This window comes from Pelmatolapia mariae, linkage group LG18 (genome assembly GCF_036321145.2).
Source record: "Pelmatolapia mariae isolate MD_Pm_ZW linkage group LG18, Pm_UMD_F_2, whole genome shotgun sequence".
NCBI lineage: Eukaryota > Metazoa > Chordata > Actinopteri > Cichliformes > Cichlidae > Pelmatolapia > Pelmatolapia mariae.
In genome coordinates, this window is record NC_086243.1 from 6,865,224 (window position 1) to 6,891,074 (window position 25,851).

Below are 25,851 nucleotides of genomic sequence, written 5' to 3' on the forward strand. Positions count from 1 at the left end.
TGAAACTGTAATTAAACCTGAAGACTGATGACAAAAAAGTCAATTTCTTGTGACTGATTTTGTCATAATGTCACATCATAAAGACAGATTCTAATTTGGCTTATCAGACATGTGCACCCCTAATTATCATGGGTTGGTCCTGATGACAGCATACAATTACCAGTTTACTGCCAGACACTGAGCTTGAGCACATTCTTTGACCCTCTTTATATGTAGACTTAACATGCCAGTTAGTATTATATAGTGCTTTGGTACCTTTATGGCAACTGTGCCCAGCGCTGACTTTGATCTATGTGTCACATGAGAAAAGAGACCTCTCTCTTCACAGGTCACTTCTTCTGTCAGAACTATGAGCATCTTCACAGAGCAGCTTTTGAAAGGTTGTTTTGATGCATTTTTCTGACTGACTTGTTTATTTGGCATTTTTCTCCTTTATCTATATCTGGATACAGGTTTGTGACTCTTTTGGGGATTATATCTTGTTTTTTCCACCATTAAATAAACTTTAGTCTTTTGTGCCATATGGAAATACAAAGTAATGAGCCAAGGTCCAGTAACACATAACAATACATACAAAAGATCCTGAAGTACTGTGCAAATGCAATAGGGTTTTTTTCCTCCCACTGGACGTTGCTTGATTTTAAGTCATTTTCAATCCTCGTCATTTACAGAGGAATGGGGTTTTTGTTTTTGTTTTTTTTATTTCTTAAGCAATTTAACACTGACGTATGAATCATTCAATCATTAGTAGGAAACTTTAAATATCTGACACAGGACCTGAGAGATGGATTTGGTCCTCCAGTAGATCAATCTACTGTTCACTGATGCCTCATCAGAAACTGTGTCAGTGGAAGGGTGGCTGTCAAGAAGCCAAGGAAAGGAAATGAGGAGAAAAGGCTGAGGTATCCCAAATTGCACAAGACCTGAACTGAAAATCACTGGCAACCAGTCTTATAAAGTCATTAACCCAAATATGGTTCAAATCCTTGTCAACATATGGAGGGGTTCAGGTGAAGGTTACAACAGTGGATGTCTACAGCCATCTGTAAAACACAGTGGAGGCTCTGTCACAGTTTTGCACTGCATTTTGGCCAGTGGTGTCAGCGACCTTGTTAAAATTTACTGAATAACAAACACAAAAAAAGTACCATCAGATTTTGATACATCATGCAGCAGCATCTGGAACATGTCTGATTGGCGACAGCTTCAGTTTTCAGCATGACAATGATCCTAAACAGCCAATGCAGTAAAAACATACATGGATAGAAAAACACTATCAGTCTTGGATTGGCCTCCCCAAAGTCTGGACCTCAACATTATTGAAGCAGTGTAGGATCATCTTGACAGAGATGAGAACAAAAGGCAGCCAACATCCAAAGAAGAGTATTGAATCTCCTTCAAGAAGCCTGGAGACTGTTTAAAGAAACCACAATAAAGCTGCCTACTGCGACTGTGTTAAGGAATAAAGGTGGTTATACCAAATATTGACTTTCAAGCTTGTTAGAATTGTACAAACTGTTTTTGCCTTATATACTTTATGTCCATGTACGCCTGCACATGTTTAAATTAAATTGTTGTACTCCTTTCCCATTTTCCTCATATACATAAATGATGGGTGGCTCAAGACTTTTGCACAGCACTTCCAATTTCCAGTTTGATTTTCCCTGAAAATCCATGCGTTTGACAGCGACTCACCTCATCGAATCAGGGGGGACCTTCATAGAGGCCAGGCTGACATGTGTGAGGCTGAATGCTGAGCTGAAGAACTGACGGAAAGTTGGCAGAGAATCTCTGGCTTTTCTGGAAAAAGGACAGTACAGAAAAAACAGGAAGAATTTAAAATAGAGAGGGAGAGGAGCACCGAGGAGAGCATTTAAGTTAAATCTTAATCAGGCAGACCAAAAAATAGGATGAGACTGATCTATAACAAGAGGGAGGATGACAGGAGGACTTGATACGCTCATAAAGAGTGACAGAGAGTTTGCAGTAGACAAGCAGAGCAATGACAGGGGGGGAACAAGGGAGGGAAGAGAGCCAGAAGAAGGCTGAAGCAAAAAAGATGCTCGCTGCGACATTTGGGTCAGTATTATATCAACCCGACAGCATGAAAAGGTGAAGTCGGCATTAATTACTGCCATCACTTAAAAGGTAACACGGACCTATTATCTAACCATCTGCCTGGCATATACAGCACATTAGCCCGTCATCATAGGAAGCACAGAGAATAAGTCTCCATGTATGAACAACATTCCTCTGAGTCAGAGCAGGGACTGTACTCGGCATTCATGGAATGAATATAGTGTACTGTTTCCGATCTGTTTAGCACTTGTCAAAGCTGTCAATCTGCCGTTCCAGCCCCCGCGCTGTACACATAATTCACCACAGGGGAGGATGAGGAAGGGAGGCTAGAGAAGGAACGATAAAGTCATGAGTGGCGAGGAGGAGGAGGAGGAGGAGGAGAGAGTGAGGGGAAGGATGAATTCATCTTGCAGAAAGATGAAGTTTGTTTTTCTTGGAAAGATTACCTGCTATCACTCTTCAGGCGGCTGATATGTTGTTTACTTGTGCAGCACAAAACTCTTTTTTTTTAGCTTCTACCTGATAAACGAGTATTGCTGTCACTGATGAGGCACTTTGAATGCAAACTCATGAGAAGTAAAATTTACCTCATAGTTCACTAGTCAAAAAAACCCTTATAGATATAGAGAGATAGACAATCTTTTATATTTGACATGAAAAGCACAGGTGCGGCTGATTTCATTAACAATTCTATGAAAGCAGAAGCAGCCACCAGGGATTTGAACTACAGCTGTGAGCTCGCTGCTGTGACATGGCACGTGTCCGTAAAAATTCCCCTACTTTTATTGCATAACTGCTCATTTTCTTTTGCCACAGAATCAAATAACACCGTATGTGGTTGAGCCAGTTATTTACTTTCAGAATAATTTCACATATACAGGGGTTATAGAGAGTCTCGTGCCAAGTGTGCAAAGATTGCTAATTAGCACAAGTTCAGATGAGGCTAGTAGGAATTCAATTAGTTGTTTTAAGTAAATGTTCATAAAGCAAAATATCAGACAAATAAATTGATGATGGCAACAGATCAACAGTTGTTATGTACCCAATACTAAAGTTATAAAATTACAGGATTACTTTTTAAATGTTTCTTGGACTATAATGCTCAGAGGTGACACTGTGGAAGTGAAGGTATGCTCTGAAGATTCATGGACGTAGTGAAGGAGGATATGAAGAAAGTTGGTGTGACAAAAGAGGATGATGAGGATAGAGAGGGCAGATCATCCACTATGATCACTCCTGAATAATGAGAATTAAGAAAAAGACTTTTTAAATGTTTCTCTGTGTTTGTCATTGATATACTGACCCTTACTACCAGGGTTATTCCATGAAAATTCAGTCCCTCCCACCTGAAACCCAGTGTATTTTATGAAGCACATAGGCAAAGGCATGCATGTTGTGCTTTTCCTCTCAGACCTTTTGAAATGCTGAGGGTGAAAAGCATTTTTTTTTTACCAAAATCAATGTCATACCCACTCCCAGTACCACAGTTTAAAACCGAAGTTTTTTCTCAGCGTGATTTTTTTTTCTTTGACCAGCTTTGAACATCGATATGTCCTTGTCCACTAGAATAGGCCCTGAGCAACAGATCCACAGAGTTAGAAGTGCTCAGCCAACCATCTCTACAGACTGTGTAGAGATGCCATGGAGACTATCCAACACATAGTAGCAGGATGTAAGATTCAAGCTGGAAACACATACTTTTGGAAGCACAACCTAGTGACTGTGATAGGCTACAGGAACATCTGTGCCGCATATGGACTAGAAGTCCCCAAGTCCCGCTGTGAAATCCCACCAAAGGTGGTTGAGAACAACAGGGCTAAGGTCCTGTGGGAGTTCCAGTTCCAGACAGACAAGCAGCCAACCAACCAGACATAGAGGTGGTTGACATGGAAGATTAGAAAAAAGTTGTGACAGATGTGGCAATCCCAGCAGATAGCAACATCAGGAAGAAGAAGCATGAGAAAATAGAGTACCAGGAGTACAAGGAGCTAAAGGAACAACTGGAGCAGATTTGAAAAGTAAAATCCAAACAGGACCCACTGGTAACAAGAGCATTATGAACTATAACCCCAAAACTAGATGGGTGACTCCAATAGTTCCAGGTACAAAATCAGAGATCTCCGTCCAGAAGAGCACAGTCCTAATTAGCAGAACCCCCAAACTCCAAGGACTCTGTTAGAGCACCCAAGCTTGAGAAAAACAGACAAACTACCACCCAGGGGTGATGGAGGAGTTATATATACCGTCCCTGATCTATCCTGACTGCAGAATTGATGATTCACCAAATTATTGTTGATTTAATATGACAGCAAACTACAATAAAAGGCCTATTCCTTACGTTAATATTTTAATCATACTTTAAATCATTTAAGGTATGATTAAACTCAATTAAACTATCATTAAACCCTTAAACTTGACCAACACTTTGACTCTGTTATTTGAATTAAGCCATTTCAGAAACGCAGTCACAATGAAACATGAGCACTTTCAAACAAGTCCTTCAAACTTCGTCAACACTTTGTCAACCTTACATTTCAACATCCAGAAACACACGAATTACTTTTAGTGTTTCCTCTTCCACTGACACTTCAGCTTGAAATTATGTCAGACCTAGGCAGCTGCTACGTCAGTCTCAGAGAGCAGGGCTTTAAAAGATTCATGTTAAAAAAATTGTCTGGAAAGCTGGGGAAGGAAGCGTTTTGTGGAAGTCCCCTCAAAGCATCTACAACAGCAAGTGCAAACTTGGCCACGGTTATGAAAACTGCACCACAATGAAACAAGCCAGAACTATCCTTTTAATAAAAAAAGAGAGACATCACCTGTCTTTAGAAATACACCCTGTAATGCTGCACCAGCCCCCCAAAATAGCCTAAAAGGGAAAGCTGCTCTGCACTCTCCTCTCCTCTGATTGCTGAGCCAATTTTGTCATGTGTTTGGCACAGCTGCTTCACAGATATGAGCGCAGTAATTTGACTGGCTGGGAATATAATGAATAATCACTACACCCTTCCAATTTCTGTTCCACTTCAACAAATTCCTGTGTGCATATTGCAGCGTGAGCCTGAGCCCTTATTGTCCTTGTGCACACGACCCAGTGCTTCACACTGACTGTTATGACTGCACTGTTTAAAAACGGGACTATTAGAATATCATTTAGCAACTTGCCAAGCTGGCCTTGAGAAATTTGACCGGGACACATTTAACTTTTAACGGGCGCTCAGTTTAAACGTGGCGTACGCACACGGGCGGAAGTAAACGTGCCGAACTGTGGCGTCTGAATTCCCATTAGGCAAATGCATGGTTGACAGAGTACAGTAATGTGTTTTAGAACATTCGCCCCATGCAGACAAAACCATGTTAACTTGGCTATAAGATTAAACTGCATGGCGAGAGAGGAAATGAGAAAGGGAAAATGTGAGATAAAGAGGGGGAAAAAGTGGGAGAAAATGAAGTTATGAGGGATTAAAAAAAAGAGGAAAAGGTCACAAGGAAAAAGAAAAAAGAAAAAAGAAGATAAAGACATTGAGGGAGACCGTAGTGAGAGAAACCCCGGCAGCTGCACTACAATCCCAAGTTGCTGCTTTTCAGATAACCTCCCAGTGTGTGTAACAGCAGCTCTCCTTTGACCCATTTGTAACGATTAGCATATAGCCCGTCAAAGCTGCACGGATACAGAATGGCTTCTGTCGCATAAGCAGATACGGTGTCACTGTCTCTCTCATGAAACACTCTCCAGAGAGCTCTATCAGCAACTTGTAACCGTGCCTGCACGTCTGTGTGGCAGCATCTTCATAGACTCCTCATTGTTAGTCAAAAGTGACCACATCTGTATGTGTGCAAAGGGTAAAGGAGTGGTCTGAGGCAGCCCGCTCCATATTCATGAGCAGTCAGGTGGTCGGTTCTTATCAAGTCGGCTCAGTTTCGTGCCTTCGCGTCGTTACGGCAACACAGCAGCCATCTGACCGGCAGCACCGAGCCAGCGCGCATTTAATACCACAAGAGCAGCAGGAGGACTGCAACTAGGAACTACAAACACAGGAAGGATGTGATGAGAAAGAGCAAAGGTAAAGATGATGAAATGTGGAGAAGGAGGTAAAGCGATAAGGATACAGGGAAGGGGGAGTGGGGCGTATAAGTTGAGAATGATGAGGAAGGAAAGGAGAGAGGTATAAATGAGGGAAGAAGAGTTATGAAAAAGGGAACGATAAAAAGCAGAAAGAAAAGACTGATGGAGAATGGATGCCATAAGTAAAAGGAAGGGGAGAAATAGAGGTGCTGCTAGACAGGTGCAAAAAAAAAAGATGGATAGAGAGATAGAGTAGATAAAAGTAGACACGGATAGGGAAAAAAAAGGAGGCATGGGAGCCTGGGGATTGGAACAATAATTCCCGTCTAAAATTAGTCTCATTTTTCACCAACTTCTTTCTCTGTAATTCTGTAATGTAATATGCTGAGCAGGGAAGCTCCCAGGCTCCTGTGGGACATGACATGATGAGAGCCGGAACGGCTTCTGCCTGCTAGTGAAGTAAACAAACACACACAGGGTTCAACCGCACACACACGCACCAACAACAACGACAACCCAAGCACTGTTGGGCATGCATACAAGTGCTTGACAGACAGAAAACCTGTTAGCAAACAGAGACATGTGTACATTAAAGGAAGCTGGAAACATTCGGCACACACAGATGCAGCGAGGCAGAATAAATGAGGAATGCGATGTGAGCTTGTATGCTAATTCTATCAGCGAGGTCCAGGGCTAAACGCTAATCTACGGGAAATAAATGATGATGCTCGCTCTCCTCTGTGCCTCCTGACTGGAAAATTTCCAGAGCTGTTTGGCTGAGTCATATTAAGCAAACAGATATATATATATATTTATATTCAAATAAAAATAGCCTAAACTGGGATTTACACTTGAGGTGAATGCCCACCTGTGAGAGAAGGAGTTCTTGGAGAGATTCAGGTAGGAGAGGTCAGCGCAGCAGCCTCGCAGCAAGGCCCCAAACAACTGGCAAAGAAACAGAGAGATAAATGGGAGGTGTCATGTTCACTATGGTGAACACGATTGTGTTGTATAACAGTTATTTTGGCTCTTGAGTACTGAAAAAACGGTTATAGCACAAATTAAAGCTGACACAAAAGCAATGTGAAGACTCTTGAGTAAATATATATTTTGAAGTATAAAGACAGCCTTACTAGACATTGAAAAATAGAATTTAGCAGAAGCTCTGCATGTTGTAAAAAAAGGACAAGTACAACGAGATACGACAGGCGGTCAAATCAGGACAAAAAACAGTCTCGTTTCGGGATTTATTTGATCCTTTCTGTGCCATATGGCTCGACTTTCCACAGAATAATGTAGTGTTTGTCATTAACTTTCTACAACCGCAAACAGGCGCATTTAGCATCTGCTGCATGTGATTTTCCAAGAAATATGACATCGTCGGAAATCAATGCTGTGAATTCTCCTCTACAGGGTGAAAACAAAACAAAGTGAAACTCTGAGGCTGAGAGGAGTACATGATAAAAGATGCTCACAGTCCTGCGTCATTCATTCATTCATTCCATTCAGCATTGGACAATACTTACTCTAAATCACTGCATCTGAGTATAAAAGGTAGTTACTTGAGCTTTTGCTGCATTTGTACTTGTCATTCCAATACATTTGAAATACATTACATAAATATTCTACATAAAACATGGTGAGCTTATAAAAAATGGTTCAATTGTTAACAGTTCCACTGCATAGTCATTTTCCCCATATCAACATCTGGTTTCACTTAAAAGTCAATCCTATATTTTTACTCCAGTGCACAAAACTTTTTACTAAACTTCTCATTCTGGCTGTCAACAAGCACACTAATGTTTGGGCCTTGTGACCTTAAATAGAACAACCATATATTTTTCATGACAAATTCTGCATGATTCACAGTTTATCTAGCGCAACCCCTCACTGCATTTACAGTCTAAAAACAAGGTGTTTTGTGATTCAATCTCTGTTTGCATCCATAGGACAAAAACAAAGAAAAGCATATAAACTGTAATCCTGTGACAGGCTTTTGTTTTCTTTGATTCTTTGGCAAATTTATTTTGTATTTTGCTCAAAACACTGAGTATTTACTAAGAGTAGTTTATTGGTATATAAACACCAGTCCAAATACCATTCACTGTGACGATGCCCATCTCCCTGAACCAGTGGACTAATTACTAAACTATATTTAAAGTTTTGTAAAGGGTAAATTGCTACTTCCACACAGATGCAACACTATTAGCAATCTAATCATGTCAAATAATAGTCACCAAGGCCACTATCTGAAAGAATAAGTAAGATTTAGTTTTTTAAGAATTCCACTTGTGAAGGAGAGTTGTACTCTGTTAAATTTGTTGAATTCATATCTCTTTGGCGTTTAAATGCTAATTAACATTGTTCCTGTACTCAGAATTGAAACTGTCCTTGTATAAACTAGGTCTATAGAAATAACAAGGTTTCTCAGTACGGCATTCAGCCAGGAAAAGAACTTTAGCTGAACTTTAGTTAAAACACTGAATTAATTTTATTGTCTGTGAAAGACTGACAGAGAACATTTTCTCTCTACCTTAAAGAAATGTTTGAATGAAGGTTTGAATCATTAATATTTGTTTCAGAATATTTGGAAGCTGCTGCACGTCACCACTTACTCAAATCTACGCCCTAAATGAGCGACAATAATGTAGACTGAAAAATAAAAGTGATATTTTTATACTTATTAAAATGGAGTCTTGTTTGGCTACTTCTCCCGTGTATATTTAAGGGTTAACGGCCCCGAGTTCCAGCAGTCAAATGAAAAACAGCCAGTAGTGTTTCTGCCAATCTTTGAAAGAGTGTACGGAAAGTGCTCATCTGTCGGAGAAGTCTACTAATTCCCGATAGCAGGACCAAATGGGCAATAAGAAGTGTAATTGTATTGTACTGAATCAAAGTCAAGCTGAGCCCATACCAGGAAAAACAAATTACTATTCTTCAATTTGTTGCACTGGATATCTATCAAATGTTTAATGCCTCAAAAAAAAAAGAAGCTGTACAGGATTCGTGCAGAAAACCAAGTATGCTGTGTCACATGCATTTCTCTGCCTATATGATCCATGCTGCATTATGCTGCACAGCGCCATGTATCATTCATCAGAGGCCATTATCAATCAAGCCATGCCTTGTGATGATATGGCTGACTTTCAAAATAAAGAGCTTTAGAGAGTACTAAAGTGAATGTGCAGGGACCTGTGATCCGCCCAATTTTAAAATAAAGATGATAAATATGTGTTTGTTAGGCAGGAGGACGCAAATTTGATTGGCATTAAACCAAACCCAGATTCCCTGGAATACTTTAAGCAGCATCCCATCACTTGTGAGAGGTTAAACTATCGGACAAATCCATTTTTTCGCTGGCAGTGTGATCCATCACGCAAATTGATTAATCGACCGTTGTCTGTGTGTCAAGCGTAGATTAAAAACAGAAACGTATTAATAATTCAATCCAACAAGCTAACACTAAAAAAGACTAATTTTCCCCGAGATAGCTCCTCTCTAAAGGATAAATGACAATTAGCACCAAAAAAAAAGGACATTAAGCGGGTCTCACAGAGAACTCTTTCTGTCACCCTCTGAAGGTGAGCAAGTTCAACTTGGAAATAAAGCAGAAGAGAAGCAATGACTTCCATCCATGCACATAATTCAATATAAAATTCATTGCCCACATTAACAGGACGGGTGGGCTAGTCCTCTGCAAAACAGATTCCTGGCTGACAAGCTCGCTGCTTTTAGGTGTTAAAACTGCTCAAGTGAAGAGCGGCGAGGGAGGAAAGTAAACGTATCACAGCGGTAAGAAAAGTCCAGAAACTGTTTGCCTTTTTCTTTTTTTCCCCATTTTTCCCCAAAAAGCATAATAAGTACAAATTAAGAGGAAATTAAATTTTTGAGAAACCCAAGGTTAGCCAGTGTCTGTGCTCTGATTTAGTTGCACACTAAAACTTGTTTAAACTATTGTAAAGAACTAACATAATTATTCTGTATTGTGATAAATATTAATGTCAAAAAGCTTTAGATAAAGAGAATTTATCTACAGCTAGAATCTACATCTGTGATATTTCTTTCTCTTTCTTCTTTCAAAGGTTAAATATGTACTTCCTTTAATTTTTTTTTTTAATTTTTAAATCAGAGGTAGATGTTCTCTAAGCTGTAGCTTTAGTTTTTCATTTGATTTCTTCTTCTTCTTTTTATTTAATTTATTGTGATACAAATGAACTGGAGAAAGAAAAAGTACAATTTTTTGCATATCTTCAAGAAGCAGAAGAAGTATTGCACAGAATGACCCATTATATTAATATACACATATAATATACACATTGCAGTATTAACTGATCCCTGTTCATGTAGTAATTTTAAATCTAGGTGACGGGAATCATTTTTATAAAGTACAGTTTGGTCTGCCATTACTAGCAGACTTTCAAAGTATTTACATCCTGTTGTTTTCAGCACTAACTCTATACTTTCACCTTCCCATGAAAGCTTAAGAATGTATTTTTTTAATGTAAAACTGCAGCACCTGTCATGTGGTGTTCGTAAACAGTAACCATTGGTTATTCTTTTATTTGTCATTCTACTAAAAAAAAATGTGTCTGTTTCTTTAAACAACACAAAGTAAGAAAGGTTCCTACACTAAGCTTGACTTACAGTACCACATCAAGTCTAAGGTGCAGCTTAAGCTGTACATTGTAACCTACACCTTAGAATTCATGCAGACTGCACCAGCTGTGATGGATCTGCTCGGTAGCAAAACCATGTAAACGCAGTATATTATATATTATAATAGTATAGGATATATTAGCACGAGATTAATACCTCAGTGAAACAAAATGTAAAATGCCATGACTGTAACTAGCTGGCATGCAATGCTAATGCAAAGCCAGTGCTTCGCTAACATAGACCTGTTTACTTTCACTGAAGCCTTCAAAACGGCACGAGTCTATACACAGCGTCTCAGAGCTATGAAAGTAACAAAACAGCATGTTGTTCAATATTTATCTACTCCAAGTCCAAAACAATCCGCTGGGTTTCACTCGTGATGGTTAGCAGTGCAGAAACACACATTTAAATGCAGCTTTAAATGCAACTCCACCCGCCGTGGTAAAGCTCTACGGGATTCAGCCCAGATCAAATCAAGTTTTGGAAATATTTCAAAACATTTAAATCGAAAAAATTTTTAAGTATATTTTTTTCACTGAACAGCAGGTTGATCATAATTTTTGTATTAAAAACAATCTCCAAACTATGCTAAACTAAACTGAGTTTAAGATGAAGTAGTTGGGTAAAAAGGATAAAATTCTGTTGCCTGTTATGGTGGATACAAGTATAAAGTAGCTGAAAGTTCTGGTGTACTTTATTTGTAGTAGTCAGTACAGAAAATGGAGCATTTACTGTAGATCTTGTCCTTCTGAACCGCTGAACAATGGCAGTGCTTATCTTAGATGTGTAGCCGACTCTGACCTTTAACCTCCCTGCCGTGGTGGAAACGATAAAAAAAGAATATTTATGTCTGTTCTACCCAACCTTGCCTGTCCCTACGGCCTTCTGTGGCATCAGCAGCAACACAGCACTGACAAAGCAGCAATGACTGAGAATGAACAATAAAATGTGACCTTTTCACAAACCCCTACATCTTCTAAGGAGACACAGACGTTAAAAACGTGAGTGCAGTTGTAACTTTCAGCATTTTTAACCACACAGTATCGCATATTTGCAGCAAACCAACTGCCATCGCAGCAGTAATCTGCAGGGACAGACATGTTCAAGTGTGGCCAATGAACTCTCTCCCTGAGAGAAAGCTCCGTCATCCTTTCCACTGTTAGCATATCTGCTACCACAGCAAGACGCCATTTGTCACACTGGCTCACAGACATGCTAAATTTAGACATACTCACAACAACAAAGATGCAAACAAAAGCTTGCAACAAATGCTTCTGTGTGCTTTCCGTAAAAGACATAATTTGTATAATTCACAAAGGTTATACATCTTCATTATTGGCCCTTCTAAGAGCTCCCACTTTCACCTAAAGCATTATGCAGAGAGAATCTCTATGAGATATGGAATAAAGTGAGGTTTCGTGTAGTAGGCGTTTCATATTCAGACCGCTAGGTCTTTCTGTTTCTTGGCTTGAATCCAGTTCTAGTGATGAGATCAGATAGTGATGGGTGGTTATCGACTGTAACAAAGACAGCGAGTACAAACCGAGTCCACAGTGCAGTCTGTCCCAGACAGGTCCAAGTGGACCAGGCAGTTAGGCTGGGCCAGGAAGAGGTACAGGTTCTGCATGGGAAGAAGGAGAGAGACTTTAAGATTGTGTTAATATTTCTGAGTTAAGGATGTACACAAGCAAACATCTGCACAGTCAAGGGCAGTGGTCATTGGATTAATTGATACACTCTCACATGGGAATTAGTTAACATCATTAGGACCCAGTCAATGTAGGATTTTTAAGACTAAGACCAATGCTGATGTTTAGTGATTTAAAAGTCTGATATTCTGATATCCTTCACTTTTTAGATTTTCATTTATCAACCGTTATAAATGCCAGTACAAACAGCTGCTGATATATTGATAAATCAGTCATGTTCTGAACAGCATCCTGCATTTTGACACCGATCTCTCATCCCAATCGGTCGCGGCAGATAGCCGCCCCTCCCTGAGCCTGGCTCTGTTTGAGGTTTCTTCCTGTTAAAAGGGAGTTTTTCCTTCCCGCTGTCGCCAAAGTGCTGCTCATAGGGGGTCATATGATTGTTGGTTTTTTCTCTGTATGTATTATTGTAGGAGCTACCTTACAATATAAAGCGCCTTGTGATTTGGCGCTGTATAAATACAACTGAATTGAACTGAATGGATATAAAGAAAATGACTGACTTTCTCTAAATCACAATGTCAAAATTAATCTGTAAAGTGATCCAAACTGAGTATAAACCTATATTACATATTATATTATAGACATAAAATGTTTTAATTATATATAAATATGTTTCAGTTGTTTATGTGTATTAGTATAAATACTACTATTAATATTTGGAAAATCTGACATTTGCATCTGCAATACCTGGAAAAACCCTCTAAGCAACTCAGCTAAACTGTGACCTAAACACACAAGTCAGGGTATGGATTTAAAAACAAAAAAGACTGACTAAGCAGCTAAGGCAACACCGAAGGAGTGCTGAGCTTCAGAGGCTCAGCCTGAAAGCCTGAAGAGATTGTGGAGGCAGTAGCAACTTGCTACGCGCTTCCATCTTCCACAGTTTTATGGGGAAGTGGAAAAGAAAATGATCATTCTTTAAAAAGCGCAGGCATCTCAGCTACAGTTTGCCAGGAGGCACATGGGAGACTCTGAAGTAGGCTGGAAGAAGCCCCTGTGGTCTGATAAGACCAAAATGAAGCATTTTGGCCTTCAGAATCTGTAGCTGGGCTGAAAAATGTTTTTTCACTGCGCAAACTGACTGAACCTGGTCAACTCTGTCAAAGAAAGTCAGAATCAATACTTATGTACGCATGTATTTTTTTTTACATTTTATATAAAAAAGCCAGATTTCCATCCTAAGGTGGCATAACAGCAGCACTAAAAATGATGATTTTCCAGTTAATCAGCATTAAGATATTGTAAACAGTGTAAGTAACAGAGGCCTGAGAATTTTCCATGCAATGATACATTGACTCCTGATGGGCAAGTGTAAAAAATCTTTATTATAATATTACAAGATTCCTTTTCCCCCCTCCTCCACTCAAGATTTTTTACAGTAAGTGTGCATTAATATATTTGAATGGGAACACACAATGCAACAATTTTTGTGCCTTACTGTAGCATCCTCTCCAGATAAAACGCCGGGGTTTTTGCTAAGGTCCAGATGCAGCAGAGAATTGGAATAGTCGTCAGCTGAGCACAGTGCCTGGGACAATGAAACCACACCTAACGAGGGGGGGGGGGGATGAGAGAGGTGATAAAGGATTAAAAGAGAAGGGATACAGTAGTTTAATTTAATCATCTTATAATCTTTTTTTTTCAGGGGGCCAATTTAATGCTGTGGACATGACATATCAGCAACTGAGGAATAAAAAAGCTGAAGAGGCGAAGAAAAACAAAACAATCTGTGGCAAAAAAATAAAAACTAATTGAGCAGAGACTTGTCAGCGCATGGCAGGCTTGTACGAAAAGAGCTTTCAGAGGAAGCCAGCCACCTTTTACCCACTATCCCAGTTTCCAAGTGCGCCCTGAAAGCCAAACAAAAGTATGTACAAATCAGATCACTACACAATTACAGCCACAGGCCTGATGGAAGCCCTCATTAAAATCCTCATTCTGCAGCACACAGCACCCCATGTCAGGTTACAGCTTAAATACAGACACAGCAACAGCACTGGTGAAACATCTAGGAGAGCCAAACAAATGCAAAGCCTACAACTGTCATTTCTCCGTGCTGTATTCAATCTAAAATATATCACTGATAACAACCAACAGGAAGTGTTTTTAGCACTAGAGAGGAGGGTGGAACAAGACAGCCATTGCATGTGCCTATCTGAAGCTGGCAAGGCAGTAAGCTGTTCATCCCTAATTTGTAGCGATTAGGAGGGAAATGAGGGGAAGAGGGGGCAGAGTGTCTAATCCACCCCACACTCTGCCTCAATCCATCTATCAGCTGCTTGATTCTGCTGCAAGCACAGACTTTTAGAGGCCAACTAGTCTGTGTGACATTGTCAAGTGTCTATAGGAGCAACGGTGTGAGAGTTCCTGGGATGCATCAGCTTATTTGCATGTCTGATTAACATCCGAGAGGTGACGTAAGCATGTGTTTATAGCATAAGTGTGCATACGGGCTTGTGTGGGCATAGGTGTTTTAGAGACAGAAGGAAGGAGGGGGAGGGGGAGCGAGAGAGATCTATAAATATTCAACAAAAAGTGCTCAGCCCCTGCAAAGTCAAACCCACCTACCAACACCCAACATTCAAGGTCAGCATCATCGTTGCATTCTCCCAAATCACTGTTTCAACCCAGTGGCTTTTAAAACGGCACCTAGTGTGGTCTTCCCATTCATAACATACAAAAGCAGTCAAGGTCACTGTCTGTAGCATGAAGTTTGCATTTAGCTATACCGTTAAATTAGGGATCTCCTTGCCTATACCGCATTGAAAATGAGCAGAGCAGTAAATGCACAAGCAGAAAATTTGAGAGGGGAGAGAACTTGCAAGCTAAAGAACAGAAAATATATTTATATGAGTATACATGTATTGTCAAGCAAGTACAGTGACTACAATAAACATATTAATCATTTAGCACATTTAAAAATAAGACTTACAGGCAAAACCAAGATAACAAGTCTCATTAATCGAACTCAAATGACTGTTACAGTCCAACTATGCTAGTTAGCTAGTTAGCTTTAGCCAGAGTTTGGTTTCCTTGCTTTCCTGGTGTTTCACTACTTGATAACAAATTGAATCAACAAAATAGATCTTTTTCATTGAAATGGGTTGGGTTAGTTTAATCCCTCAGGAAAGCTGTAGCTGTATCTCACCAGCTAGCTTTACCCCTGACGTCACATTAGCTTGTAAAGATTAGCCTGTTTGGCCATTAGCTTTTTTGTAGTACTTTTGGTTTTTATTAATTTAATTCATTTTTTAAAATTTTATTGTGTTTCTGAACAATTATGTTGTTACAACATTGTGTGTTTTTCAAGTAGTATAATAATACTGTTCTCTGTAACGACAGAAATGTCCATTATATCAGCTAAATCAGATAATCATTACCCATAATGCCATTTAAGATCAGGAATTACTTGCAATTTGCAATAATCATCAAAGAATAAGCTATAAGCATATGGAATTACATCTGTATTAACATTATCCTTTTGAATCTCCTCTAATACTGTTGAATATATATTGTTTGGGATAAAAGCAATAAAACTGGGACACTCTGCTAATACACAGGATTTCATGGGGAATACTTTTTTTTATATAAATAATCGACCACTTTCAATTTTGACCTGATTATTATTTGTTGGATTGATTCACGTGGGACATTTACTGGTCTGCATTTCTGTTTGAGTAAATGCCCGCTCAAATGCAACTGCATTTAGAGCAGCAGGCCATCATTGTGAACCTGGCTTACAGCTAGCTTTTACAGACAATTTCCAAGCTGTCTTTGAGCAAGACACAGTGTTTTCTACTGCTTTGTGTAATGTAATATGAACTCACAATGATAAAAATCTGTGTTTGTCACACAGTCAGCCACTAGGGGCTGCTGTGTCTAAGAGCAGCACACTTACCCTTTGAGGAAAGTGAAGTCTTGGAGAGGTTGAGGAGACGCAGGCCCTTGTTAAGGCGACACACCTGTTGAATAAGGTTGGAAACTCCTGGTAGGAGGAGGGGTGGGGGAAGACAGAGAGGAAAGTCAAGTCATCACTTAAACATAAGAGAACATATATTGATCTATCTACACCAAAGACATTAAATGAGCAGTTCAGTGACAAATCACAAAAATGCCAACAGACTTGCTCATTAACAGTGAATTATGAAATGGTTAAGCAACTTGTAGATACTATGTTGGGCTCTGGAAAATGGTGATGGAGAACTGATACATATTTTTTCCAGGTTAAATGAGAAAATACAAAGCAATTGATCTGAAATGTTAGCCTATATTAAATAACATTAACAATAACATTTTGGTCATTCCATGTCAGTTCACCAAATGTCTCACATGTGACCGGTTTAGATTGGATTTGATAGTGGAGCAGTGAAGGGCTGCAAGTGGGATTCAAACTGGGCTGCTGCACTCTGGCCATGTGGCATGTGATCACCTGCACACTGACCACCCGGAAAAAAATATTTCAGGGAATGAAGGTAGGGGTCTTTTCACATATCTTTTAGTATAACTCGTTTAGAGGCCATATTAGAATGAAATTACATAGAAAACTACTTGAGATGGGTTATTTTTATGGTAAATATCTGGTACTATGACTCTGTAACTATGGACTCTGAGAAGAATGAATCCTTGAAGTCACTCAAATATCTGAATGTCCAGTCTCTGACAGCACATTTGCAGGCCTAAATCTACAATTTGCAAAATATGCATTATTTAATTTAGACCCTTTAACTTAAAACCAGCAAAATTGAGAAATATTACAAGTTATTAACAATGCTGGCTGCTTTAGTTGAATATTAGTATTTCAAATATTCATATCGGGAAAATGAGAGAACACCATCACAAATTTTGGGTATATTAACAGGAAATTGCTCTTAAAATGAAAGAAAGAAAGGTACGTACCTGGAGATTAACACTAGTTGTGGGTTTTTTTTGCATATTTAAGCTTCAAAATCAGCTAAACCATTCATCATCATATTTTCCATTTGCATGAGAAGATGTGAATAAAATATCAGTCGCCTGCCTGCAAAACTCCTGCTTATACTGCAAATCGCAAATGTTTCCAGCAATGTTTGAACCCAGAGAAAGTGACACATCAAGATGGTCATGTGGACCGGGAACATTCTTACTCATTTCAGCACCACTGCATTCTGCTCAGGTCTGACTTTCAATAATGCTCACACAGTCCTATTTTACAAAAAGTACATCACATTGGTAAAGATTTCACTGTTGCTGGCATCGATTTCAAAAGGAGCACATTCTTCACATTCTTCTCCACAGTTTCAATCTCAGCGTTGGTATTTCATGCTTTCTTTGAATCATTTTTTCAGTAGGGGCATAAATCTTAAAAGGCTTGCTTACAGTACATCCCTGCATCTATCTGCCCTCACAGAGCTTATATATAGTTTGGCCATGTAACATTAGACTCCTTTATGTATGTACTCTCCAAACTATGTCCTTGCAATTCTAAAAATAAATAATAAATAAAAACCCGACTGACATAATTTACAGCCTTACTTTTTAAACATATTGTAGTGACTAATCCACATGAGCACCTTGTACAAAAAGGAGCTTACTGTATATAACAAAAGAGTTTCAGCTCAGCAGTTTCATTAAATATACTGCAGCCATGGAGATAATATGAAAGGCTTTGCTTTTATTAAAAATGGAATTCATTGAAATGCCAAAAGTTGTCTCCTAGTTCGTGTCTCCCTCGCATCCTTTTTTTTTGTTTATTTGTATTTAGAGAAGTTTTACTTTAGAAGGCAACCGCACACACAGACTGAAGGTCATCCTTTGCTGTGAAGATGTGCATTATTGTGATAAGGTTGCAGTAATTTTACAGCTCCAATCACAATAAAGTAAGTATGTCCCCCCCCCCCCCCCACACACACACACACTCAAAAAGAGGGTGATAAGGGGGAAGCACTAAGAATTAATTGAGGTGAGTAGAAGTGACAAGTGTCAGACGTGAGGACAGAAATGAGCTAATAAGTGACGTTTGCATGCATGTAAGGTCTGACTCTGCACACACACTTCAGGCTGCCTAAATTGTGTGTGTGTTTATTTTTCACTTGCAGAGACAGATCACAAAGTGGCAAAGTGTGTGTGTCTGTGTGTGTGTGTGTGTGTGTGTGTGTGTGTGTGTGTGTGTGTGTGTGTGTGTGTGTGTGTGTGCAGAAAGGTCTAAGAGGTTCGGATTGTGTGGTGAGCGGTGAGACCAGAAAAATAAAGGATTTCTCCACAGTGAAAGACTAATCAAAACATATACCTTGAAATATATGAAAGAAAAAAAATGAGAAAAAACAGACATAAAAGAAAATAAAAGGTTCTGTGAGGACAGAGATTGATTCTGAATTCTTTGAAAGCAAACAAAAGCTGTGAAGTAATAACATGGGGCGGAAAAAAACAAAAAAAAAACAATCAAAGTTGCCCTGAGAGAGACAGCGGGAGGAGGGAAGAAGAGTTCATAGAGTCCAGGTTGGTACCTTGGTTGTCTAGTGTGTTATGAGCCAGGTTGAGAGAGTGAATCACAGAGGCTGGGTTCTCTGATAACGCAGATGCCATCTTCTGTGGAAAATCCCTGTGGACAACATTAAAAAGAAAAGTTTTATTTCTGCAAAATTGAAAATTCAATACCGATCTCAGATACTGACGAAACAAATCTCCTGTCTTACCTCAAAGCACTTTACAATAATTCCAGTGTTTTGCTTAAACGTACCAATTAATTGACAAAGGCACTTTAGACTTTTTTGAATTAAGCTAGCATTGCTTTTGCACATGCTTCAAAAAAAGGTAATGTAATGAAATCAGGTAAACTTTCTAATATTTCAAATTCATCACATTTCAGGCCATTTTTGTTTTCATTTTGACAATTGGGTCTCATAGTTAATCAAATTCAGAAGTCCAGCATCTCAAATTATTAGAATATGTCATTTCAAGCTTAAGTAAAATATGGTTCAAAACATATAAACATGCATCTTTCGGTTTAGCTCAGCACACTTAGCTGCAGTCATGGGGAAGACTGCTGACTTGATAGTTTTCCAGATCATCAACATCCTTCAGGAGAGTAGGCCACGGAAGCTCAATGCTGAAAAGGCTGGCTGTGTGCAGAGGTCTGTGTTGAACAGTATTCATGGAAAGTTGACTAGGAAGTAAAAGTGTGGCAGGAAAAAGTGCACAAACAGCCTTGAGAGAACTGTCAAGAAAAGGCGAGAACACAGGCGAGCCGTGCTGCAGGTGAACTGCGGCTGCTGTCAGAGCATCAAAAGTCACCGCCCACAGACGTCTTTAAGAAAGGAGCTGCAAATCTGTCGTAGTCCTCATATCGTTTCACTCCTGAACCAGAGACAATGTCAGAAGCATCTTACCTGGGATAAGGAGAAGAACTCGGCTCATGCTCAGTGGTCCAAAGTCTTCTCTTCAGATGAAAAAAAGGTTTCATTTCTATTGGAAATTAATTTTCTAGAGTTTTGAGAAAGAGGAAGAGTGGAGAGCCACAAGTTTGTAAAGTCTGACAATATGGAGTGCCACGTCATCTGCTGGAGTTGCTGAAGATTGGTTCACTGGTCTACCAAAAGCCTTCAGGACACTTCATGCTTCCACATCCAGCATCTCCATCAGCTTTATGGAGATGCTGATTTCCTTTTCCAGCAGGACTGGACAGTACATGCCTGACCACAGTGCCATAACTACTACCAAATGATTTGCTGACTGTGATACTGCTGTGCTCGATTGGCCAGACAACCCTCCTGACCTAAATCCCACAGGGAATCTATGGGGTATTATTAAGAAGAAGATGAGAAGCACCGGCTATCAAAGCAAGCTGGTCTTCAATAACGCCTCAGCAGTGGCACAAGCTGATGGCCTCCATGTCGCACAGAACTGATGCAGTAATTGCTGGTAAAAGAGCCCCAATCACACATCAAGCTGGACATTTCTGTATTTAAATCATCTTTTATAACAAATATTGTTATAATATTTGATACTGGATTTCTGATTTTCATAAATATTGAGCTCAAAGTTAGCTAGTAAACATGGTCCATCTAACTTGTAAAGAGTCAAATATTTCCCTCTGGAGAGAAACAAGGACTGTGAATAATTGACTTACTTTTGTCTGTTGGCTAGAAACACCAACAAGCTAATGTTTATCAATGTCCACTGTTTCCCAACACTTCTGTACATATTGTTCATCCACAGAATAATATGTACACAATGGCAGAACAAATTAATTATACAGTAGCAGATTTATAAACCCCACAGGCATATCCTAATATATATACATATAAATATATACATATATATATATATATATATATATATATATATATATATATATATATATATATATATATATATATATATAAAACTCTGAACATTAATTTGTGTCTTTTGTGGTTTTTTCCTTTGCAGATTTTAATGTCGTGGTCACTGTAAAAAGCAAAAACAAAAAAAATTATATATATATATATATATATATATATATATATATATATATATTCATTTGTTGAAGTTTAACTACTTGGAACAAGATGTCTCCTACAGCCCTGAAAGCAAGGCAAGTTTCCAAGTTAGTTTGACTACTGGAGTTTGACTGGGTTCCAAATTAGCAGTATTGTTATATAAATCCCGCTCGCAGGTACATCTCTTAATTTCTGACTGTAGGCACAACAATTTCAGCAGAAGATTTACCAGTTACCAAAACATATATCTCACAGGTAGAGTTCCCAAAGATCTAAAAGGTAAAATAGACATAAAACATTTACATTCACTGTTGTTCCCAAAGTTTTATTTAGGCAGAATTGCTATTTATTTCAAGGCAAATCTCCAAGCATTCATGTAGTCAGGATTACTCGAGCTCCTTTAATGTTTGAAGCAAACAATCAAGTGAAAAGTGACATTTTATATTTGTGCCTGAAATCTGTGTTGAAATTCCACATCAGAAACTATATATGTCAGTATAGGCGCCTTAAATCATATACTATTTGAGTATCTTAACATATTGTATTGTATTGAAGTCTATTATTCTCTTGTTGAAGGTAAGGGCTTTTGGCATAGTGCTTGTAGAGCACCTCCAACAAAAATGACCCTTTCTATTGGAAGTGATTTAACACAGGGGAAGTATAAAAACTCCATCAATATGCTGCAGTAAATCATCGTGCCCTCAGGCAGCCAATTCATCTCAATTAATACTAAATAAGAAAACTGCTCTGCTAAATGATACAAGCCATACATAGAAGGTGGAATGTCTTGCCAGGTGAAGCCCAAAATTTCACATCTATTTCAGTGGAGAAACAATACACCTGCCACAAGCAGATAGGTGGGGAGGCTTTATTTGAGCTTTATTGGATGAAAGAGTGGAGGTTAAGAGAGGCGAGAGACAGCAGGGGAGGGGAGGAGAAGTGGAGAGGTGAGCTTAGGTGAAGAGGTGAGACAAGACTTGTGTAAGTGAAAAGAGAGGAGACAAAGGAAGGAGAAAGAGTGAGAAAAGATTGGAGAGTGCAAAAGGATAAAAGAGAAGAGGTGAAGGGGCAAGGAGAAGAAAAGGAGAGGAAATTAGATTAAGAGAGGTGAGGGTAGGGCTGATGATGATGTCAGGAAAAAGGAAACCTACGATTTGAGTCCCGCATTCTCCAGAGTGAGCTCCTCCAGACTGTTGGACTTGCTGATTGTGTGCAGAACCTGGTCCACCACCTCTGACCCCTGAAGAAAAAACACACAGCACATGTGGAATATGGTGGTGTCGAGCTGCAGTGGAGGACAGGAAAAGTGAACTACAAGCAGGGCTGTAACAAAATAATCTACAATTTATTTATTTATTTTTTGCATCTATTTTATTGTTGTGCCTATAAAAGATTAAGTACATAAATAGAAAAAAAAAGCCCATGATAGTTTCCTAAAGCCCTTGATGCTCTATTCTAGAAATTACTTTTTGCCTAATGATCCAAAACCAGGATCGAGTCATTTATTTTTTCATAAAAAGACAAGCTGTAAATCCACCCAGTGCACAATGGAAATAAGATGCTGTATCTGCCCTGTATCTGCTTTTAAAGAAGAAGTCTATAGACTGATGTTAGAAAACAATCTTTAGATGAACTTCAAATCATATTTTATCTTTGGTTTTACATACAATGCCTTTGAATAGGCACAAAATCAATCAGTGTCTTAATTATAATGAGTATAATTACCATTTCATTTTTGTTGAGACTAAAAAGAAGAGTTAACTCTATGATAAACTTTCAATAAATTACCGTATTTTTTGGACCATAAGGCACACCGCATTATGAGGCGCATTAAGCGAAACAAAACAGTCAGATAAGTCAAACTTTACTCAACGCATTCTTCTTAATTCCTCCACTTCCGTACCATTGATTCATTAATGCTGAATTCTCCCACAGCCACTCTATTCCCATGTTGTTGTAGTATATTAATGACTAACCTCTTATTGTGGATGAATTATCTCAGTTGTTCTCATGACTGAAGTTTGGTCCGTTTACAGCATCCTGCCATGTAACTGCATTTGTCCCTAACCATCGGGAACCCCCACGTCCTCCAGCCTCACTGTGTTTATGTTATGCTAACATAGCTGTGTCGCTAACGATCACGTAGCACATCATTATATACCAGCTAGTCCAACTTCAGTAACCCTACAAACTTCACTGCTGTTTAGTTTCCTGTCTTCATTTATGTTGGAAGTGATAGCAGAGCTGTACGTTTTAATTTACGTTTTAATTTGTAATTTTCAGAAATCTCTCAGTCAGAACATGCTATATCATGTTTACGTGAAAACTAGCATGCTAACTTCCTGCTAACTTCATTAAATTTAATAAATTCTGTTTTCAAGGATGCCTGGATGTTAAACTTAATTGTTACATCTGGTAGAGCAGCAACGCTGATCATTTTATTAAAGATGAAGGACAGTTTTTAACTCTCAGCGAGGCCGCAGTGTTCGTTTGACTTTGGGACCTGAAGCGGATGGGGTGTTGGACCCAGATCACTTCGCGAGGCTCCTGACTACGGTAGCCGTAATGCTCCGACAATCCATCAAGCGCTGGGGCTTCGTAGCTTACCCAAGTCGTACTAAAACATTTTTTGACAGATTTTTGAGCGCTGTGCTTACTGGCCTCGAACCAGTAAGCACAACCAGTACATAAGGATGCACCGGATGCACTGTCGATTTTTGGGAAAATTAAAGGACTTTAAGTGCACCTTATACACTAATTTACTTTTATTTTAACAATTGTTATCATTAAGTGTTAGCATGCTAACTATTAAGTGTTTACCGTTTTGAGAAACAAAGAAATTACAATTTTCTAAAAACGCCAAAGAGACAAGCTGATTCAATTAAAATAATAAATCAATAGACAACACAAGAGAGCAAACATTTACAAACATTGTTAGTCTACATCTGGGGAGACAGTTCATAAGTGAGGGAGATTTAAAAAAAAAAAGATATTTACTATGCGCATGTCTTTGCAGTACAGCTTGGTGAACCAGGTGTTGTAGGCAATGGATGCCACAATCACTGCCAAGTCCCTGGAAAGAAGAAGACAGATAAAATTCAAAACTTTAAATTAGCAAACTCCATCTGCTCAAAACCATTTGATCCCATTGATCTATAAATTTACATTATCTCAGGCCAAACTTATTCTATGCTCCGCATTTGGTAAAAAGCAGTTTATCATTGTGACAGGGAGAACAGCACGGGCAGGGCTGCTTTCTAAAAGATGACTGATACTGCAGTCCTGCTGAGGAGAAGAAGCAGAGAGTGAAATGGAAAAAAAGGAAAGGAGAGAGAGATGTAAAGATCGATGGCCGGGTCAGTGGATTATTCAATAAAGCCACACTCTGATCCCAGCTACAGACCTCAAACACTGCTACATCCACTACTGTACACCCAGACATAGAGCCCACAGACGATCCTGTGCATGTGTTTGGGAGGGAGAAAGTGAGAGAACAGAGAGAGCGAGAGAGGGTGTTATTTAGAATCCTCCAAGGTCCAACTATGGCCGTACTGCTGCTACACCTGCTATACATCATCTGACAAACAAGCAGCAACACAGAGAGAAGGGAGGCACAGAGAAAGCGAATTCACCCAGGGAAAGACGAAGAAAGGATGATACGGAGGAAAACACAGAGTGAAAGGGGGGGAAAAGGAGGAGGAAAGAGAGTAATCTGACCAAGGATGTTTCTGTTGCAGTAGCCAGGACATTACAGTTTATCTCAGAGGAATAAAATAGCTACAGGCTGTGTTCTTTTTTCATTAGCATGACAGCCGTCAGACCAGTCCATTCTGACAAACACGGCCAAGTCTGTGCAAGCGAGCAGATGATGCACACGTCAAGATTCATCACCACTGTCTGATTCATGTTTTGACAGCAGGACATGTAATTGACCTCTATGATGTCCAGCTCAGTCATGCAGCGTGTTGGTGTTTATGTGTCAATTTGTACTGGTACGTGCGGACGCGGTGGCACAGCGGGTCAATCTGCTGCAGTTTATATCCTTAATTGGATCGTTTTAGGTTTAGAACAGGGATATGAAACTTGATCCCTTTCAAACTTCAGTCATCTGCAGCAAGAAGGAATTAGAGGCAAGAGAGCAGAGTGGCCAGTCAACAGTCACTTCTTACAGTGCTCTGGGGAAAATGCACATCGATATCAACATGGATACTTGACCGATTTTCCTGCATACGGGTCAGGAATAGACACCCCCTGAAGCTTTTTCCTTTAACAATAACATTTCAGAGACTACTTTTCTAACCAGTGAAGAGCAAATAAAGTGTGAAAAACAGGATTACCAAGATACAGTTGGAGCAATCACAGAGAAAGGTGTCAAAGGAACCCCTCTACTTTAGCTGTCTTACACCTGCCAGGACTATTCTTCCTCACTAACCAAAAAGGAAAATAAAGTATAAATGCACATAAATACTGTATTTTGAGCATTTCGTGTTTGAAGTATTTCAGCGTATACCAGTTTCCTAAAGCAAGTTTGTTTTGTAAAATTGAATCTGTTATCAAGGACTCCATTTGAAATAAAAACACCCCACAGGTTAGACAGCAATTTTTACAAACAGTTTTTAAAAAATTGGGAGTTATGGGTTTACCAAATATTAAATTTTATTATTGGACTAATAATTTAAGAAGAACTCAATTCTGATTGCAGTCTGACTCATTTTGGCTGTCATCAGTCTGGCTTACAATGGAAGCTGCTTCTCGTGAGTTGGTATCTCTGTCAGCCTCAGCTCACTCCATGAAAAGTTCCTCTTCTGAGTATAATAAAGACATTATTGTCTTTAGTATAATAAGGCTGGGAATCTGGAGGCAATCCAAGCACAGTTTTCAT

At 39.1% G+C, this 25,851-nt stretch overlaps 1 protein-coding gene across 6 annotated transcripts in view; it reads right to left on the minus strand.

Moving 5' to 3' along the window:
• The window catches only part of carmil3 (capping protein regulator and myosin 1 linker 3), a 94,005-nt gene that overhangs the window by 38,773 nt on the left and 29,381 nt on the right, over positions 1–25,851 (minus strand). For all 6 annotated transcript variants that reach the window (XM_063462050.1, XM_063462048.1, XM_063462052.1 and 3 more), the window contains exons 9-16: positions 23,967–24,042; positions 22,121–22,209; positions 18,996–19,090; positions 16,412–16,498; positions 13,952–14,061; positions 12,345–12,422; positions 7,014–7,090; positions 1,696–1,800 (exon numbers count right to left, since the gene is read on the minus strand). In XM_063462050.1, the coding sequence (XP_063318120.1) occupies positions 1,696–1,800; positions 7,014–7,090; positions 12,345–12,422; positions 13,952–14,061; positions 16,412–16,498; positions 18,996–19,090; positions 22,121–22,209; positions 23,967–24,042 (717 nt within the window). The remainder of the gene's footprint in view (positions 1–1,695; positions 1,801–7,013; positions 7,091–12,344; positions 12,423–13,951; positions 14,062–16,411; positions 16,499–18,995; positions 19,091–22,120; positions 22,210–23,966; positions 24,043–25,851) is intronic.